We start from the raw sequence: 12,651 nt of genomic DNA, 5'->3' as shown, positions 1-12,651 counted from the left end.
ACACATGTGAAGAAGTGTATAATAAAAATATGATTAAACTTGGTTGGGTGGGGTCGTCGTCGGGGGGGACATGTGTGGCCAACACGACGGGTTCAGCGCGGCGCCCCAGAACCCCCGACCGGTCGTGGACTGTGAACTGGGCACGCGGCTGCGCAGTCTCGGAGGCGGCTGGCGTGCCGCGCGTCCCTGTTTGGGCACTGCCGAGATGGCATCGCCCACCAATTGCGCGACCACTTGAGGAAACGTGTCGTGCATCGCAGAGTCTGGCAGCCCTGACGCCTACGATATAAGACAATCCAATATCAGCATAATGCAATACCACGAGAGACCAAACCAACGAATCAACCAAGTCATGGGTTACACACCAGAGTTCCTTTCGAACATGCAACAGAAAGGTGAACATAGAAAGCTATATTTTAGGTCACTTGGTCAAGAAATGTTGTTCGAAGCAGGGGTAGCCAAAATTAAGGTACTGCAGTCATGTATTGAGCACCGTGAAACATGAATTGGGGGGGGTGTACCTCAGGAGGGTTCTCGGCTGTCGGTGGCTCTAGATCAGATAGCCCTTGATCGGGTTGTTGAATGTGACCGTCCTGCGGCGATGATACTTGGGTGGGCCCGCTGAGGGCTTGGACGGCAGACGCGTTCGGGTCTTCTTCTTCTTGTTGCACCTCGGACAGGACGTCCGTGTGTACGCCGCCGCTTGCAGTCGGTGGAAGGGTGGCGTCACTGTGGGACGACAGCAGCGCGTCCGCCGCCGAGGACTGCGATAACGATGTGGGGGTCGGGATGTTGGAGAGAAACTCGGCCAAGGACGGCGGCAACTGGTCACTGGTCACACCCACATTCGTCGATGTCGATGACGCAAAGTGGGGGTCGACTTGCCGACGCATTCCCACGAACGCGCGCACCCGCCTTGCAGCGGTGAGTTGCGGCGCTGGTGTGTCTACCGTGGACAAGAGGTGACGACGGGGTTGAAGGGGCGAGTTACCTGGGGGTGAAGGGATGCCTTTGAAACGCATGAACATGCGGACGACTCGCTTTGTGACCATGGACTGCCACTCTCGAAGGAGCCCCGCAAAGACCTCGATGCTCAGGCTGACTAGTCGTAGCATGACGCCTACACGAGAATATCAGTGACACTGGTTGATACAATACATGCAGGACACGAGAGATGATGAATCAGTACCTTTGACGATGACCATCCAGACCATGTCGGCGAGGCTGATGGGGTCCGGGATGCGCTTGAAGAGCGTGTGCAGAGGCGTCGCGTCGCCGTTGTACGCCGACATGTCGAAGGCCATCCGAGCACATAACAGCGCGAGAAACACACGAGGCACTGCGCCGTCCTCCGCCGCGATGAAGCCGCGGATGCGATGGTCGACTGCGACCATGCTGGCTGCCACAATCACATAGATGCCTGGAAGAACGCAAGATGATGTCACTTCGACTCGAGAGCGCATGCAGTTGTACCTGCGATGCTCTGGGTCGACGCTGCGATCACGAAGAGCATCAAGAATGCCCAGGTCTCGTCGCACAACGTGCTCAAGATCTTGCGCAGGTGGTTCGCGCCTACGCGTGGACATGTAATCGAAGGTAGGCAGCGTCGACGTACCTTTAAAGTCGGATGTGTCCGTGGCTGGTGCCGCAGCGGCCACAACGGTGGCATCGGTGTCTGCGTTGAAGAGGTGTGGGTGTTGGGAGTCATTACTCGCGTGGTTGATCTTGTCGATTTGCGTACGAAGAGCGTTACAAAGCAAAGATCTTGAATATCTAACCTGATATTATCATGTACCATCGCTACCGAAGACGGACGAAATATTATATACAAATGTGTACTTGACTCGACGTTTGTATGATCATTTCAAGTATATCTATTTTATTCTCACACGTGGTAAATTAATACCATAATTCGGACAAACCATATTATTAATATATACTAGTACGTAGTACTTCGACGCAAAGTAACGTTATTGTTATATTAATTCCTTCAAAACCTGATAGTTTATTAACGATTGTGGCAAAAAACGTCGAGCAAGGAATTCTTGGGATGGTCAATCAAAGCAACGCTAGATGGGCGTTTCAAACACGTTTCAAACGCTCGAAATTAATATTTTCAAACTACCTACCGGTAGAAGTCTTAGTTTTGGATGATCAAATGGTAGAAAACGATGTTCTGGAATGGAAAACAGTTTAAAACTCTGCAAGGTTGTCTGAAGAACAGTTTAAAACGATTTCAAAGGGTTTGAAACCATTTAAAGACATGCCATGATTCTTTGCCCAGATTGGAATGCCATCGTGGGTGTGGAATACTGCCAGTTACTAGTACGCTGTACTATTAATAGTGTGTAAATCGTCGGTAGCTTCAGTGGAGTTGGGTGATTCTCGATGCACTGGCCAGAGTACATCGCGCCACGCCAGGCGGCGACACACGTGGCTCTGCATATGTGTACCTTACTTTGGCTAGTGCGACGAGATTCACCAAACTCAAAGCTAACGACGTTGCAACAAGGTACGACTAGACATACGCATGATGGCAACACGATCGACGGAAAGTTGATCGATATTTGGCTTAACCTCACGGTGTGGTTGAGGTCGGCGAGCACGCTGCTGCTGCATCCACAGTCGACTGTGGTGGGACGAACATGCATCGTAGTCGACGTGTACGTGGTCTATAATTACTGTCCGTCCATGGCGGCTTGCTGTGCTTCGGCGAAGCGGACACCGACTCGTTGGGTGTGTTTCAGGAACTTCTCGGCGCACAGGTTCATGCAGTTGACTTCCTTGTCTTCGAGTTTCTTGGAGCGGAACGACTGTACGCATTCGTTAAAGCAGGTCGCGACGACTCGGTTGTACAGCATCAACGACTCTTCCAGCTGTTTCTGCTCAAAGTGCTTCATGAGCTCTTGCTGCTGGTGCGGAGGAAGGGAGGCCGCGGCGTTCATGTCGATGATGTTGGACTTGTTCACCACACACCATCGGTACAGATGATTGACCAATCAAAACGCGTGAAATTGCACCAATCCCCCTTCGAGTTAGAAATCTATTATCCAATCAACTTCGAATCCTGGTCAGCCAATCACATCGCTCGAAACGAGTGGAAGCTGCAAGCACATTGGCGCTTCAACTTGGATTATTCAACATGGGGAAGCAGACCGAGCTCAAGGCGGCGCCGGGCCCTCCGAGCAAGAAGCGCTTCCGCTTCCAGAAAGGGAAGGAGCGCATTGCGGGTCTACAGTCGGAACTCCAGCTGCATGCCAAGACCCAGTCGTACTCAAACTTTCTGCTGGCCAACACAGCCACGGAGCCTTTCCACGACGAGCTCGCGTTGCTCGGTGAGTTGTACACGAACGAGCGGTTCCAGCAACTGTTTCGAAAGCTGCGTCGGATCACCAACTCGACACCGCAATTGCTGCATCACTTGACCCAAGTTGTGGCCATCCTCGAGACGAATGTCCGCGACTTTCCCAAGGACCCAGACGTGATGATCCCTGTGCTCAAGCTTTACGTCGCGCTCGCCAAGTAAGCATTGGATCGATGTACTACTTTCTGTTCTCGTACTCATATATATGTGCAGGGATTTGCAAAAGGAATTCTACCCGCACTTTGCCACGTCGTTGCCGCACATCTTGTCGATCATTGACAAGACCAACGTACGTTGTTGCTTACTTCCGCCGTTGCTGCAACTAACTCGCAAACTTTTTTGCGTAGCCTGAACTGACCGCCGACGTGTTCAAGACCCTCTCCATGCTCTTCAAGCATCTCCAGGCCCAAGTTCTCGCAGATATGAGCGTGCTGCACAAGTTCTACAGCGTGCTCGTGGGCCACCCACAGGAATATGTGCGCGAGTTTGCCGCCAATGTATTCGCAGTACTTTTGCGAAAGGTCAAATCTGGACATGCATTCCAGTCGTACGTGTTGAAGTACTTGTCTGCGCTCGTGCGCGGGATCACGAGCCACGACGGGAGCAACGCGTCGTCCCTGTTGGACCACGACCACGTGCTAGACGGAACGGCCAAGCTGTTCTTTGCCGTGATGAAGAACGTCCAAGCCCAGTTTCACTCGCGTACGAAGGAGTTGCTGCCGTTGCTCCTACAGGCATTTGACCCTTCCCAGCAAGTTTCTGCAGAGCAAGCCACCTTCCCGACCAACCACGACCACGTGATCTACGACATTTCAAAGCGCGTCGTCGGCATGCTCCGACGGTACACGACCGCCGAGCACGCGCCAGTGGTGTGGACGAGTCTCCTGGACGCCACCTCCCGCGCCGTCGCCGCCGTCCGTCCAGCTCCTGCGTACATCGCGCGGCTGTGCAACCTCGTCGCACTGTTTGTCTCGTACAAGCAAGGCGATTTGGTCGGCAAGGGCGACGCCATTCGTCGGCCGTTGCTGGTCGTGGTGCAGACGCTGCTGTCCAAGTGTGTCGCCCACACGGACGAGTTGCGCGAGTCGGTGCTGAACCTGCTGAGTCAGTGCGCATTTGCCCTCCAGGGAGACTTTTACGACGCGATCGGGACCATCTACACGACGCCGACGCTCCCGGACGCCGCCGACGTGGACGCGTTCACGGAGAAGCTGCTGTCGTTGCTGCCGGTCATTGCTGTGGCCAAATATGTGCTGCCGAAAGCGTCGCTGTACGCCGCTGCGCAACACCAAAAGGGCCCAGTGGCGTTGCTCCAGTCGTTTTCCGTACTCGTCGACTGGATCGAACTCCACCAGCACGTCGACGCGACCTACGGCGGCGGCGTGCTCACCCGCCAAGCCAGCCGCGTCGTGCTCGACCTGGCCAAGGTAACCAGTCAAGCGATGGGGCACTTCGAAGCCGTCGTGGAAGGAGCGTTCGCCTCGTTCTTGGCGTCCACTGACGACTTGGTCAAGATTGCCAACGTCCGCCAGGCGTTGCGCTGCCTCGCGTTCTTCAAGACGTCGTCGCCCGCGACCGTGACCGCGTCCGTGGCTTCGTTTCGCAGCAAGTTGCTGCAATTACTCCCCAGTTCAGACGAAGCCACCGCCGCGGCGTTGACGGCGCTGCACGGACACTGCCTCGCGGTGCTGGGCCGACTGGCATCCATCCAAAACACAGCCACGTCCGAAGCCGACTTGCTCGAGTTACTCGCGCCCCACCCGACGTCGCCCCACATGGTGCTGGCCATCCAGTCGTACGCCGTGACGTCGCCGCTTCTGTCGGTAGAGTCGTGGTACCCGCTGTTACACCGAAACTTGCGGAGCTCCAACCACTCGCTTCGTCAATACACGCTCCGGTTGCTGTCGCTGGCCCCGGCCCTGCCGTTTCTCGCCTCCCAAGACGCCGCGGGTACCCTGGACGGATCTTGCGATGTCGTGGCCATCTGTCTGCAGCTCGAAGACGCCGCGGCGACTCCGTCCGTGGACACGGAGCGCCAACTCATCCGGCTGCTAGACCGGCTCAAGGTGCTCGCGCGGTCGACGCAGGTGCCGACGCTGTACATCCAGCTGATCGTGTCGCACATGCTCGGGCTGTTCCATGTCAAGCTCTCGACCATGTGGCCCCACGTGTCGGCCGTCGTGCAGGCCGCCGTGTCGGTGCACTTTGACTCGATCTGGGACGTGGTGGTGGACGAGTTGGAGTTTGTATCGACGCGGTCGGTGGCGGCGGCTGAGGTACCGGCGGCGTTGCTCGCCCACTTGCCGGCAAACTCCACCACTTCGTCCAACGCAACAACTCAACACAACTCGCCAACGTCGTTGCGCCTCGTGGCTGCGTTGGCCAGAGATTGTGTGCTCGAACTCGGCTCTACCGCGCACACCGCGACGGACGCCGTGACCCACCACGGCCTCGTGTACAAGATGCTGGAAACGTTTGCCCATTTGGTTGAGCACAAGTCCAAGGTGGTCGTGCCCGTGTTTTGCGCGTTCCTCCGCGATCAGTACTACGCCGTGTATCCGGACGAAGTTGACCGCGTGTCGGCGGCGGACCTGACGGCACTGATCGCGTCCGCTGCCGTCTCCCGCGAGGCCAACCCCAAGTACGCCACGCACCACCCCAAACTCACGTCGACGTTAGTTGTCGTCGTCCCGACTGCCAAGTCGGTGCAAGACAAGCTCGTGTCGTTCCTCCACCTGTTCAAGCGGTTCACCAACTACAAGGGAGTGTACGGGCACGAGTTGCTCTGGTCGTTGTTCTACTCGTTGCTACTCAAAGCCGACGACCGGCTCTCCCGCGGCGCCCTCGACTGTTTATTTGCGTTCAAGCCGGCGTACCTACTGCCGTACCGCCAGCCCCTAGAGGACCTGTGCAACCCCAAGTCCTTTCGAGACACGCTGACCAAGTTCAAGGTCGATCGCGCGTCGGGTACGCTCCAAGATGAGCACCGCGACGGCGTCCTGCCGGTGCTGGTCCGGATCTTGTACGCCAAGTTTATCACTCGCAAGGGTACCCGCAGCGCCAAGCACTCGCTCGCGCACCGCCGGACCACGGTGCTGGCGTTCATCGTGGCGCTGGATCCGGACGAACTGGTGTACTTTGTGGACCTGATCTGCCGTCCATTCCACCTCCCATCGATCGGCGGCACGCACGGCTTTACGACCCAGGTCGCGCACGCCCAAGCCGCGATTGCAAACGTGTCGGCGTCGAAACAAGTGGGATTCCTCAACGTTCTGGAGGAAGTTGTCGGGCAACTCGGCATGAAAGTCACCAAGTACCTCCCCGACCTCCTCGCGATCCTCACGGCCATCCTCGGCCACGACGGCGTCGGCCAAATCCACCATAACGATGCTCTTGTCGACGATGATGACGAGTCGGCCGTTGCTGACGTCGTTGCTCCGACTCAACATCCAGTTGTACACGAACTCGTCGATGGTGACGATGTCGATGATGAGAATGACGATGGTGACAATGACGAGGACAATGACGAGCAGGCGCCCCTGCCTGTTGTGGAGGGCGAGGACGCCGCCGACAACATCGATCCGGACGAAGAGGAAGGGGAAGAAGGGGAAGAAGATCCTCTTCAAAAGGGTCACCACCACGACAGTCTCCGCAAGCAAACGAGAATGCTCACGTTTCGCCGACTCACGCAGATCGTGGACCAGGTACTAGTACTACTAGTACTACTAACTACTAGTACCTGTAACACTATTTGTGGTTTGTTCCCTAGTTTGACGGGCAGTATGCATTTCACGAGTGCTTTCAAATGGTGTTTGCGCTGTGCCATACGTCGATATTGCACTTGCCGAACGCGATGCGCGGCGCCAAGAAACCGTCGGCGCTGCTCGAGTGGCTGCGCGCGGTGGCAGTGTCGGGGTCCGTCGTCACGGAACTCACGCCCGAGATCGTCCGGAGCGTGCTCTCTTGTCTGGGCAGCGGCGCCCACCTCAACGTGACCATCACGCACGACGTGCTCGAGTGTGTGCTAGGGTTCATGGACGGGTTGCTCACGGCGGACGAGGCGCTGCTCACGTCGTTACTCTTGCCGCAGCTCGAGTTTGTGCTCCACCAGTTCGTTGCTCGGTTTCAGGCTAAAACCGCCAAGTTCATCCAAGACAAGAAGAAGCAAGGTGCGTCGTCCAAGAAGGAGCTGCACTTTCTGTGCCGACTGGCGCCCCATGTTGGCCGCGGCGGCACGACCGTCGAGACGGCGCACCAACTGGTGACGCTGCTGTTGCCGTTCGTCACGCGCAACCACAAGACGTCGCCAGTGGAAAAGGAGCACGTGTTCCAGGTCGTGTCGGGGCTCATCCCGTGCCTCGATGCCCCCCACGCCCACGTCAACTTTCTCGCAAAGTTGCTAGCCCCCGGCGTCAACTGCATCTCGGACCCGCAACCCCGCCAGAAACTCATGGACGTGTTCCGTGCGATCCAAGTGCATCCCCGAGCGACGGACCTCGCCGCCATGTGTCAACACCTGCTCGACCTCAACGCCCTCGACGCCCGACGCCTCGAAGAAGCCGACTTTGAGCGCCGGATCAGCGCCTTCCAAGCGCTCAATTCGATTCAATTTCACGGGTTCCGCGAACACTCGGTCACGCTGGTGCCGCTCGTGAGCCAGTACCTTCAGGTATTGTGAGTCCTTTTTACCCAAAATGTGGCCTTTTGATTCGCCAAATCTATCGATTGTTTGACTTTTTGTATGTAAAACTCGTCCTGTGTCACACTTGTTGAAGTCACACGAGGTTGCATTTGTCGAAGAATGGATTTGATTGGCTACTTGGTTCGTGATCTGGGTTTTGATTGGTCGATCATTTGTGTGCGATACGGTGCTGCTCTTTAGCGCACCCGACTTCCATTTCGAATATGGACTTGACAAGATGATGTTGTAGAGCATGCACGACACAGAGTACTCGCTCCGGAATGCGGCCAAGGCGGGGTTGGAGGTGCTGATCGCGCTCGCCGCGACCGACGACAGCAACGGCGTCCTCTTTCGGGTGTTTGAGACGGTGCTCATGCCGTGCGTCCGGGTGAGTTTGAAGTCGCCGGTGGAGGACATCCGCCGCGGGTTCGTCTTGCTGCTCTCGGTGGTCGCCGACCACTTTGCAACCCACGCGAGTCCATCCTTCCACGGCGACCTCTCGGTGCTTCGCAACAAGGAGGACCCGGAAGTCGACTTTTTCCTCAACCTCACGCACATTCAAGCGCACCGCCGGCTCCGCGCCGTCCAGAAGCTCAAGCATGGCGTCGACAGCGGCGACTACGCGACCCTATCCAACACGACGGCGCACAACATCCTCGTGCCGCTGCTTCAGCACGTCGTGTACGAAGCCAAGGCCCAGGAAGGCGTCGGCGGGGAGGCCGCGCAGGCACTTGGGAGTGTGGCCACGCTCTTGTCATGGACCAATTACTCGGCGTTGCTGCGCAACTTGCTCAAGCAGATCCCGACCCGCCCCGACTCGGAGACGCTCATCATTGCGTCCGTGTGCGCAATCATCGACCACTTCCACTTTGAGGGCATTGTGGTATCGGACGGCTGGAAGGCGTCCAAGGAGGACCGCGCCGCCGTCGCCGTCGTCCCCGCGACGCCCATCCAGTCGGCCATGACCACGTCGCTCCTCCCGATGCTCAAGACGTTCCTCACCAAAGGGAAGCGCAAGCAGGGCAAGGGGAAAAGCGCCAAGGACGACCAGGGCACGGCCACCGGCGACTACGTGTTGCGGGTGCCGGTGGCGCTGGCGATCGTCAAGCTACTGCGTCGGCTACCCGCGCACGTCTTCTTCCAAGAGTTGCCCAAGTTGCTCATGCAAGTGACCAAGTTGCTCAAGTCCAAAGATGAAGTGGTCCGGTCATCCAGTCGCACGACGCTGGTTCGGATCGCGGTCGAGCTCGGGCCGCAGTACCTTGTCGCAGTCGTGTCGGAGCTCGAACATTCGCTCAAGATGGGGTTCATGGTGCACGTGTTGTCGTACACGTTGTTTGCGATTCTAGAGAAAGTTGCCGACGCTTGCGAGCAACGCGCGCCGCCCCCCCTCACTGAAACCGAAACTGAAACCACCACGACCATCCTGTTTGCGTCGCCGTTGGATGAATGTGTGCCCAAGATCGTGGCGATTCTCGTGCGCGATATCTTTGGAGACGTCGGCGACGAGCGGGAAGACAAGGCCAGCAAGTCCAAGACCAAGGAAGCCCGCGCCTGCCGGTCGTTCGACTCGTTCGAACTCCTCGCGCGGTGCATCAACTTCCTCCCCAACCCGACCATCCACACGCTGCTGCTGCCGGTTGTGCAGTCGCTCGCGAGCACTTCGGCCTCCCGCAAGGGCAAAGTCCTGCTCAACGTCCGCACCGTGCTGTCGCGGGTCGCGCTCGGGCTATCGAAAAATAAGAGCGTCGAGGCCACGCACATGTATTTGTACTTGTTCAATATGCTGCACATGTGCTTCAACCGGCTCACGTACCTCCAGCCGACGGACGCGTCCAAGGCGGCGGCGCTGCATGCCGACGCGGGGGGCGTGTCGTCATGGCTCGTGCTCGACTGGATCGGCACCAAACGCCGGACGCAGGCCCGCGTGTCGTCGTGGGAAACGTTCCGAATCGAAGCCCAAGCCAAGATGACTGGCTTTGACCGGTACGTGGCCACCAAGGAGGATGCGGCCAACTCTGGCGCCGACGAGATCTTGCTGTATTCCGTCACGTTGCTCTACACGTTGCTCAAGAAGGATGCGTCCGCGCTCACGTTGCTCGATCCGTTCGTGCCGTTGCTGCTGCGCTGTCTGAACGAGATCAAGCACACGGATACTGTCATTATGGCGCTCAAGTGCGTCGCCGTGATGCTCAACCATCCGTTCCCGTCGCTCCTCCAAGGGTTGAGCACTGTCGTGGATCGAGTGTTCAAGGTAAAACGTCGTCACATGTCGTCACCACGTCGCAGCATGTATATTGATGGCTGTTGTGTGTAGATCATTCAAAAAGCTGGCGCTGCGACCAAGAACGAGTTGACGCAAACGTGTTACCGCCTTCTGTCCGTCCTGATTCGAGAACGCAGCGAGTACCGACTCGACGACGGCCAGCTCCGGGGGCTCCTCAGCTTTCTCCGCCACGACGTCGAAGAGATGGATCATCAGAACGCCACGTTTACGCTGCTCAAGGCGGTGCTCGGGCGGCGGCTGGTCGTGGCCGAAGTGTACGATCTCATGGTGCGCGTGGGGGAGATGATGGTGCAAAGCCAAGTGGCGACTGTGCGCGCCAACTGCGGCAGCATGTACCTGCTCTTCCTGCTCGACTACCCCCTCGGGGACAAGCGACTCAACTTTCACATTCGGTTCCTCGTGAATAACCTCACGTTCGTGTACGAGTCGGGTCGGCTGTCGTCGCTCGAGTGTTTGCATGCCCTGGTACTCCAAAATGTGGCTGACTTTTTTGCCAAATCAATCGATTTACACACCAATTTAGTCGACGCGTGGATTTGATTGGCTACTTGATCGTGTGCTGTGGGTGTTTTGATTGGACAATGCTCATATATATATATATATCATAGGTGAAAAAGTTGCCGTCGGATCTCTTGGATGCCCGCGCGCAGTTCTTCTTGCTGCCGCTCGTGCTCCAACTCGTCAACGACGACGCGGCGCCGGTCCGTGAGCTCGCGGCGGCGGTTGTGTCGGACCTCTTCAAGCGCATTTCGGCCAACGTGTTTGGCGACGCCGTCGCGCTCATGCAGCCGTGGTGGGGAAGCGCCGACCCCAAGCTCCAGTGTGCCGCCGCGCACGTGACCGGCCTCGTGGTCGCCGCGCGGCCGGATCTGGCCAAGAAGCAAGCCACGTTCGTCACGACCAAGTTGAGCGAGGCGCTGGCCCGCGCAGTGGATGCGATGGGTGAGCAGGAAGAAGCAGAAGATGGCAAACAAGTCGCCGACGTCGAGTGGGAGGCGACGTATTACGCGCTGCTGTGCGCCGACGCCTGGCGCACGTCCGTCCACGACGTGTTCGAGGCATGGGCGCCGTCCGTGCTCGAGTCGGTCGTGGCACTGCTTACGTTTCCGCATGCGTGGGTCCGGTTGGCGGCGGTGCGGGTGGTCCGGGGGTACGTGCACGGACGGAGCCCGAAGACCCTGCTGCGAACCAACCAAGACGGTCATGTCGTGGTGTACCTGGAGCAACCGGGGCGACTGTTTGCAATGGCCCAGCAACTATGCAAGCAACTCGAGAGCTCATATTTGACGGACGCGTTGGTCGCCGAGATCGTGCCCACGTTGCTGTTTGTGCTGCGGGCGTTGCAGACCCACCCGCACATTGACCAGCATCATCACAAGGCGGCCGTGTCGTTGGCCGAAACGGCTACAGTCGATGAAGAAGACGAGGACGTTGCTGACGTCGTCGTTGCAGAGCCACTCGAGGCATCGAGTGAAGCTACGAAACAGTCGTCCCCGGTCACGTGGCTGTTTACGCGGCTGTCGTTTCTGGCGCGAGGGTACCAACTCCCCCTGCGCAAGACGGCCGTGTACAAGTTCTTTGCCGGCGCAGCTGTCCAGGAAGACTCGAGTTTCTTAGCAACTGTCTTGCTAGCGATGATCAACCCGCTCTACCGCGACATCCACGACGAAGCTGTGGACGACTCGGAGGATCCGGATGACTCTGCAAGTATCCGGAATCTCGCGCAGGAAGTGCTACAGGTGCTGGAAGCCACGGTCGAGTCGGCCGTGTTCGTGTCGACGTTTGCCCACGTGCAGAAGAAGGTGACCGAGTTCCGGGAGCGCCGCAAGCAGAAGCGGAAGATTGAGGCGGTGGCTGAGCCGGACGTGGCGGCGGCGCGCAAGATCTTGAAGAACTCGAGGAAGCAGGAGTCCAAGCAGCTCAAGAAGAGAAAGATCGGACACCTCAAGGGGTCTCAGAGCAAGTACCAGAAGATCGCCGCGTCCAAGGAACGACAGCGCAACGCCCGTCCAGGACACTACTAGAGACACTTTGCTAACGTTATATACATGGCTGCCTAAGACATGATGATTGCGTTGCGGAGCTAGTTGCTGCGGACTTAAAAGGTGAAAGAAAAGTAAATGACGGTAAAAAAGATGACCATGGGGGAATGAATTCGCTGGCCCTCGGAATTAATAAAACGTATGTTCAACCCATACCAAAGGGGACGTTAAATACGAGAAACGATGGGGTTAAGTATAAAACCTGCGTTATTTGGATGACCCAGGGGGGTTTTACTACCAAGTAATATCATCAGCGAAGTCTAAAGTGGAATTCCAC

The 12,651-nt window shown here is 57.5% G+C and overlaps 2 protein-coding genes across 4 annotated transcripts; one reads left to right on the top strand and one right to left on the bottom strand.

The window, feature by feature from the left end:
• Positions 1 to 9: 9 nt before the first annotated feature.
• Positions 10 to 2,945, bottom strand: H257_15336 (the record flags this gene model as incomplete). Of its 2 annotated transcripts, XM_009843419.1 has the most annotated exons (9): positions 10 to 279; positions 522 to 946; positions 992 to 1,120; positions 1,190 to 1,420; positions 1,474 to 1,572; positions 1,616 to 1,724; positions 2,459 to 2,518; positions 2,583 to 2,613; positions 2,683 to 2,945. In XM_009843419.1, 9 exons carry the CDS (start codon positions 2,943 to 2,945, stop codon positions 34 to 36), a joined length of 1,593 nt encoding a protein of 530 aa, XP_009841721.1. The 2 variants fall into 2 exon arrangements, with proteins under 2 accessions (XP_009841721.1, XP_009841720.1); XM_009843418.1 differs by having other exon boundaries at positions 34 to 279; positions 522 to 1,120.
• A 177-nt stretch (positions 2,946 to 3,122) lies between these two features.
• On the top strand, positions 3,123 to 12,425 carry H257_15335. Of its 2 annotated transcripts, XM_009843416.1 has the most exons (7): positions 3,123 to 3,522; positions 3,578 to 3,653; positions 3,712 to 7,068; positions 7,134 to 8,033; positions 8,296 to 10,299; positions 10,363 to 10,797; positions 10,941 to 12,425. In XM_009843416.1, exons 1-7 carry the CDS (start codon positions 3,143 to 3,145, stop codon positions 12,354 to 12,356), a joined length of 8,568 nt encoding a protein of 2,855 aa, XP_009841718.1. In that variant the 5' UTR covers positions 3,123 to 3,142; the 3' UTR covers positions 12,357 to 12,425. The 2 variants fall into 2 exon arrangements, with proteins under 2 accessions (XP_009841718.1, XP_009841719.1); XM_009843417.1 differs by having other exon boundaries at positions 10,363 to 12,425.
• The last annotated feature ends 226 nt before the right edge of the window (positions 12,426 to 12,651 follow it).

The sequence above is a fragment of the Aphanomyces astaci genome (assembly GCF_000520075.1).
Source record: "Aphanomyces astaci strain APO3 unplaced genomic scaffold supercont1.69, whole genome shotgun sequence".
In the NCBI taxonomy this organism is placed as follows: Eukaryota; Oomycota; class Saprolegniomycetes; order Saprolegniales; family Verrucalvaceae; genus Aphanomyces; species Aphanomyces astaci.
Note: the sequence above shows the minus strand (reverse complement) of the source record. Positions and strands in the feature narration are given on the sequence as shown.

Coding starts and splice junctions, on each gene's coding strand:
- H257_15335 (XM_009843416.1), top strand. CDS start 3,143: ATGGGGAAGCAGACCGAGCTCAAGGCGGCGCCGGGCCCTCCGAGCAAG. Junction 3,523..3,577: donor CTTTACGTCGCGCTCGCCAA/GTAAGCATTGGA, acceptor ATATATGTGCAG/GGATTTGCAAAAGGAATTCT. Junction 7,069..7,133: donor TCACGCAGATCGTGGACCAG/GTACTAGTACTA, acceptor TTTGTTCCCTAG/TTTGACGGGCAGTATGCATT.